The 7,421-nt window shown below is 45.4% G+C and overlaps 1 protein-coding gene across 1 annotated transcript in view; it reads right to left on the bottom strand.

Annotated features, from left to right (window-relative positions):
* LOC147237103 (CDK5 regulatory subunit-associated protein 2-like) overlaps positions 1–5,750 on the bottom strand; it is a 34,656-nt gene extending 28,906 nt beyond the window's left edge. The window contains exons 1-2 of the mRNA XM_086144066.1: positions 5,612–5,750; positions 2,255–2,293 (exon numbers count right to left, since the gene is read on the bottom strand). Of these exons, the coding sequence (XP_086000192.1) occupies positions 2,255–2,261 (7 nt within the window). The 5' untranslated portion in view covers positions 2,262–2,293; positions 5,612–5,750. The remainder of the gene's footprint in view (positions 1–2,254; positions 2,294–5,611) is intronic.
* Positions 5,751–7,421: the final 1,671 nt, after the last annotated feature.

Raw genomic sequence — 7,421 nt, 5'->3', positions numbered from 1 at the left:
TCGCGGCATGGATTTTACCGCCTTTTTTTTGTTTTGTTTTGTTTTAGGATCGTTCCGCTCAGGTTGATGGCTTAGCGGAGAATTCTAGATTTTGAAAGAGTTTTGGAGGGAATTTACATGCAATTTCCTCCTAATGTGAAAGGTTTGTATTTTTTGGTAATTTGAGGACACCCCCGTGCTCTTTTGTTTTTGGATCGTTCCAATCTGATTGATGACTTATCGGAGAATTTAGGATCAATTCAAAGGAACTTTTTTCAGAACCTTAAAGCAATTTTGGGGTGGGGGGGGTGGGTTTACAGATTATTCACTCCTGATTTTTCAGTAATTTGATGGTCATTTAAAGCGACCCTTTCCACCCCCATTTTCATTTTTGGAACATTCCAGTCCGATTGATGACTCATCTGATCATTTCCGATTAAATCAGCTCTAGGGGAGTTAACAGGTAATTTCCTGATCATTTTTTTGGTTTAAATTTATCTCCCCCCCGGATTTTTTTTTGGATCGTTCCATATTTAATTGTCTGAATATCCTGCAAATGCATGCAGATTTTGCTTTTTTTTTCCAGCCATTACTTCCTGGTTCCAAGCCCTGCCAAAATTCCTCCATAATTCTGCTTGATAATTGGTAATTGATCGATAAGTTCCTAGACAGTCCAGAAAATAAAGTCCCCGGCCAGGGAAGCTTTATGGTTAAACGATGCTAAAGCTGGAAAACTTTACACTTAGAAAAATCCAGAACCTCCAGGCCCAGATTTAAAAACCCGACGTGACACAACCTACTTTATTACATAATAATGACCTCGCCGTGAGCGCTGCATTAGCTCGCTATGTGTTTCCCGTTAGCCAACTGTGTGTTTCGCGTTAGCCCGTTATGTGTTTCGCATTAGCTCACCACGTGTTTTACATTAGCCCTTGAGATGAATTGCGCTAGGTATATCTTTGTCTTGCTTTAGCTCGTAATGTGTTTTGCGTTAGCTCGCCATTTGTTTCACATTAGTCTGCAACGTGCGTTTCGTTAGCTCGCTCTTTGTCTCGCTTTAGCTTGTAATGTCTTGTGTTTGGTTGTCATGTTGAGGCCGGAACATGTTTTGCGTTAGCTTGTTTGATTATTAGCATTAGCCTGCTTATGATTTGTGCTAGCCTGTTACATGTTTATGGCTTGTGTTTAGTTTCAATCTCGCCATGCTATAAATACCACTTTCATTTTTTTACATTTTTTTACTGCAAGGAAGACAAGTTAGTCGTTTAATTTAAACAAAATTGTCAACGGGGGAGCGAGAAGTACTCTGATGTAAAGCAAAGTATCACAAGAGTACCACAAAAGAAGAACTTTAAAATACCCTGTTTTTATTATACAGTGAAACTAATAATCCTGATATATATATATTTACACACACACACATATATATAGTAAAATATAAGGAAATATACCTATATACACATATGTCGGTATATATGCTATATACTACAAAAAATACCCAAAAAGACATTAACTACCAGATAAACTACCACGACTGGGAGAGGAAGGGTTGGAGAAAGCGAGAGACAGGCTCAAGCAGAGAGAGACAGATTAACTACTGGATTAACTATAGATTAACTAACAGATTAACAACCAGATTAACTACCGTCTTAACTACCATGACTAGACGAGGAACAGTTAAGGAGGGTTGGAAAGAGAGACACCGGTTCAAACAGTGAGAGACAGATTAACCACTGTATTAACAACAGATTAACTTCCATATTAACTACCATTTTAACTACCATGACTTGAGGAGGAACAATTCAGGAGGGTCAGAAAGAGAGAGACAGTCTCAAGCAGAGTAAGACAGATTAACTACTGGATTAACTATATATTAACTAACAGATTAACTACAGGCTTAACTACCATGGCTAGACGAGGAACAGTTAAGGAGGGTTGGAAAGAGAGACACCGGCTCAAGCAGCGAGAGACAGATTAACCTACTGTATTAACAACAGATTAACTAGCATATTAACTACCATCTTAACTACCACGACTAGAAGAGGAACAACTCAGGAGGGTCAGAAAGAGAGAGACAGTCTCAAGCAGAGAGACACAGATTAACTACTGGATTAACCACAGATTAATTTCTGGATTAACTACGATGACCTGAAGAGGAAAAGATAGCAGAGGGGTCAGAAATAGAGACAGACAGATTAACTACCAGAAGAGGAACAGTTACATGGTTCAGAAAGTGACAGGGAGGGTAGTTAGGTAAGTAGATAGATAGACTCACCCATCATGGCTTCCACTCCACTTGTCTTCACCTCTGAGCCTGAAAAACAAAACACACGTTATTAGTGATTCCTACTGACTCAGTGCTGCCTCCACCTGGAGCTCCCTCACACACACACACACACACACACACACACACACACACACACACACACACACACACAAACCTGGTGAGTCAGCACACATGCGTCTGACACACACTCACCAGTCACATCTCTCACACGGCTCTGAGATTATTTTTAAAAGAATAAAAAAAAATTCTTTATAAAGTCCGGGGCGACTGAAAAGTTCAGCGGAGGAACCAAGCCTGGAGTGGAGGAGGAAACTACGGCAAAAAGAAAAATATAAAAAAATGAATAAATCACCTGCTGAGAAATGAACGACCAGTAAGGAAACGCTTTGTTTGGAGCCAAAATGGCCGACAGGGGACGAAAACAGCGAGGATATCCGGGGATCGGCGACAAAATCCACCAAAAAGGGAGGAAAAAAAATCCCTTTCAGGACCTTCAGGGACTTTTATTTTGAAATCCTGCAATGAGATGGTGCTCTGTTCGCCACAGAAGAAAAAAAAATGCAGCGCCTTGCGACCAACAGATGGCTAATCCTGTCAACATCTCACACAAACTATGGGAATAATCTGTGAGGAATGATGGAAAATTAGCTGAAAACGGACCACACAAGAAAACAAAAAAAGCTGTTTATCTGTCAGAAACTATGCCTACCTTGGCCATAAAGTCGGCAACAAGAATCACCTTCATAGCTGAGAAAAAAAACAAAAAACTACAAGCAGCAGTCTTAAAAATCAGGAGGATGTTAGCATCAAGAAGCCAGCAGTGGGGAAACAGAACAGAGGGCACACTTCCTGTTTTATTTTGGTAAGAAAAGGAAGTGCCGCCATCCTGACACCGCATTGACGCTACCTTGACATTGGATGCAGCGGGTGAAGATTACAGCAATAAGATTACGGTAATCCTAATCTGACCATCAAATTCAGACGATCCTAATCTAATTGTTTTCAACCGAGCATCTTAATCTGACCAATCATCCTGATCTGGGCATTTTAATCTGATAATCCTCATCGCGACCATCCTAATCTGTATGTCAGCGGCCAAAAATGATAAATGATCATGAATATTGCATAATCGACTCACTCGTCACTCATTCATACCGCTGAGAGGCGGGGTTTCCCCTGGACCAATCACAGGGCCACATGTACAAATATATATATGTATACACACACACACACACACACAACCATACACATTTCTATATACATTTACACACACATGTATATATAATACATACTGTATATACACACATATTCATATATACATTCACACATACAGTACATATATACACACAAAAAAATGTAACTTAACACACACACACACACACACACACACACACACACACACACACACACACACACACACACACACACACAGTAGAGCCTCAGCTTACAATCAATGTTTCCCCATTTAAATCAATGGAAACTTCACTGATCCATTCTCCAGCACCAAAATAAAAAAAAGAAAGAAATACTCCACTCTATTGAAACTTTATGTTTTCATTTGTGGTAAAAATTCAGAAAGGAAAAAAGATAAGCTGAATTATTGCTGTGCTTCTGGTTCTTTCTCTTCTCACCAGCACTTGTACTTGCTGTTACCTTCACTGAATCAGCAAAAGTAATGCCTTCTCGCATAGGATACCCTCGCTAACGCTAACATTTCCAGCAAGCTGAGATTCATTCATCCAAACGAATAATAACTTTTCTACTTCTAATCTTTGTTCTTCATGATCGTACCATTTGTACGATCATGAAGAACTAAACCGTTTAGCTATTATGTCCTTCTTCAGATCAACTGTGATTCTTATCTTCCTCTTAACACCATTAACACGAGCACCTTTAACCTTTTTGGGAGCTATAATGAGGGCTAGCTTACTGGAAAAAAGCGTTATAACAGGAGAGCACAATCATGAACGATGTAAACAATGCAGAGCAGCCGCTATGCTGCAGCGCCACAACGCGGGAAGCATTGTCTTTGGTCTTCCTCTAGATATTCCAGCATCCGTCTTCCAATAAATTCACCATCCCTCATCCTGATCTTATCTATCCAGGTCACTCCCAAAGAGAACCTCAGCATCTTCATCTCTGCGACTTCCAGCTTTTCCGCCTGTCTTTTGGTCATTGTAATTGTTTCTAGTCCATACAGGATCGCTGGTCTCACCACTGTCTTGTACACCTTTCCTTTCATTCTAGCTGATAGTCTTCTATCTCATTGTATCCGACACTTTTCTCCACCCATTCCAACCTGCTTGAACCTGTTTCTTTACCTCTTTTCCACACTCTCCGTTGTTCTGAACTGTTGACCCCAAGTACTTTAAATCATCCAACTTCTTCATCTCCGTTCCCTGCGACTAACTTTCATTCCTCTCCTTTCCAGAGCATACCTCCAACTCTCTAGACTTTCCTCAACCTGTTCCCTGCTCTCACTGCACATCACAATGTCATCTGCAAACATCATGGTCCATGGAGATTCCTGTCTAACCTCATCCGTCAGCCTGTCCATCACCACTGCAAACAAGAAGGGGTTCAGAGCTGATCCCCGATGAATCCCCACCTCCACCTTGAACTTTTCTATCATCCCTTCAGCATAGCTCACCACTGTCCCACAGCGAGCATACATGTCCTGCACCAGTCTAATTTGTAATCAGACTGCATATACATATATAACAGCAGACATAGGGAACAATGCGCATGGAACGTGAAAAAGCCAAAGTTATGACTGGAGGAAATGAACAGGAAGAAGAAAAACCTGGAAGTACTTCGATCCTCCAGGACACAAGGAGTACTGGTACTTCTCCTGTGGTACTTGTGTGCTACTCTGACTCAGACCCTGGCCGGCATGACTGGAATTTTTTTTTTTTTCCTTTTTCCAGTTCCCGATATTATTATTGACCCAAACCTCAGCAGGCTGTCTCCACGGCGACAACGCAGCGGGACTCCTTGCCACGTCGCCGCTGTTCCGTCAATGAAGTTCTGCTGCGACTTTTTAAAAAAGAAAAAAAAAAAATCCATTCAGGTGTTTACTTTTAAAACTGCGGCTCGGCCAATCAGAGCGCCTCCTGCGAGGCCGCCGCCGGAGAACCGGACTTCTTACATAACAGCAGCAGAAAGGACTCCTTTTTTTTTTTTTTCTTCCTTCTTTTTTAAACTTTTCCAGACGAAGCGAACGCCGGGCCGGGTCTGCGGCGAGGACCCCCTACCCCACCCCCACCTCCAATTACACACACACACACACACCCTCGGCGCCGACCAAACAATACCACCACCACCGCCGCCGCCGTGCTCACACACCTGATCACGACGAGGAGACGACGAGGACGCCGGGAGGAACCTTCTGCTCCGGCGGTTCTGCTGCCTCTGGTTCCACGACGGGCCGTCCGGCGCCGAAGCTCCCCCGAGGAGAGCGGCACCCAGAGCAGCCTGACGTGGCAGCAGGGAGGAGGTAAACGCAAGAAGGGGTGCAAAGGTACACACACACACACACACACACACACACACACACACACACACACTCCGACAGGCATGCAGTCCCAAACACACTCTGCCTGCTGCTGCATGAATGAGGGATGTGTTCCAGCATGCTTTTCCAAACACACAGCGCGGTGTATGTGTGACTGCGTGTGTGTGTGTGTGTGTGAGTGTGTGTGTATGTGGAGCTTGCAAAATAGTTACCAAAGTCTGAAAGGACTGTTCGCTTCTGGTGGTTTTGAGAACAGGGGGGACCGCAGGGCAAGGTAGACAGCTGTTTGTGTGTGTGTGTGTGTGTGTGTGTGTGTGTGTGTGTGCATGCATGTGTGTGTGTGTGGTTCATAAAACAGTCACCAAACTGTCAACCCACAATGCGCCTCTGGTGATTTGCTTTCAGTGGAAGGGTGGAGCAAAATGTGAATGTTTATGTATATCTTTGCGCAATTCTGTGTGTGTGTGAATGTGTGTGCGTGTGTTTGTGTGTGTGTGCCCCCATCGGTGCCTTGCAGGTGTGTTTCCGAGTGTGTGTGTGCACGGGCAACATGTCAGAGCAGGCTTACAGCAGGTAGAACCAGGTGAGTCAGGAGTTATTCTGCTGCACACACTCACACACACACACACACACACACACACACACACGTACACAAACACACACTTATGGAACTCCGGCTTCCAGGTTCTCATGGGGGACCCTCTTAGTGAATCTAAACAGAACTTTAGAGGGGAGAAGGTATCTACAGACGAGAAGGAGGTTCCCGCGTTCCTTTAGCCACTGCAGGAGAATGTTGTGCACGATGACGCGCACGTGGACCGACAGCAAGCGGACACGGCGTTTATCAACGCCTGCAAACATGACCCCTGAACGCCTCAAGCCGCCAGTGGGAGGAGCCCGGAGAACGTGCTTCCTCCTCCTCCTCCAATCAAAAAGAACCACCGTCCCTAGCAACTGTCGCCGCGCAAACATTGAGTCGGTTTCGAAAAAAAAAAAAAAAACTCGGCACTCTGACATCACAGGAAGTGGTTGCTTCCTCGCTGTGACATCACTTTCCCCGACAAAATTTCTCCAAATCACAGCTGGGAAGCGCTCGCCTGTGTGAGATCACGGCGTTATGATTTGATGACGTCGCCGATGTAAAGCCAGCCAACCGCCGCGGAGAAAAAGCGTCAGAGACCTCGGACCGAACGCCGGACGCCAAAGCGTCCATATAGAGCAAAGAAGGGGCCAAAAGAGGAAACTTGGGCGAAGAGAAGAACCAACGCGTCGACCCCGAAGGTGCCGGAAGCCCCGATGGATCGCGACGTGGAGACGGACTGGCCGCCCCCGTCCTCGGACCCGCTGCAGGACTTTGTCTGCATGGTGACGGTGCGGCTGCTGGACAAGTTCGACGCCATCGAGAAGCGGGAGGACGAGGCGTGGGCGTCGCAGGTGAACCGGCTGGTTGGGCGGAGCCTGGCGGGCCTGGAGGACGCGCCGGCGCCGGATAGGAAGCTGGCGGCGTCCGTCCTGAACGCCGTGGTCCGCGACCTGGAGGCGCTGTACTCCTCCAAGCTCATCCTCAGGCTCCTCCTGACGGAGCAGGACGAGCTGGCCGAGGAGCACGTGGCCGAATCCCTGCGGCTCCACGTGGGGGAG

Source organism: Fistularia commersonii, chromosome 1 (genome assembly GCF_037954325.1).
Source record: "Fistularia commersonii isolate RoL2024-O1a breed Wild chromosome 1, RoL_Fcom_v1.0, whole genome shotgun sequence".
Taxonomy (NCBI): Eukaryota; Metazoa; Chordata; class Actinopteri; order Syngnathiformes; family Fistulariidae; genus Fistularia; species Fistularia commersonii.
Note: the sequence above shows the minus strand (reverse complement) of the source record. Positions and strands in the feature narration are given on the sequence as shown.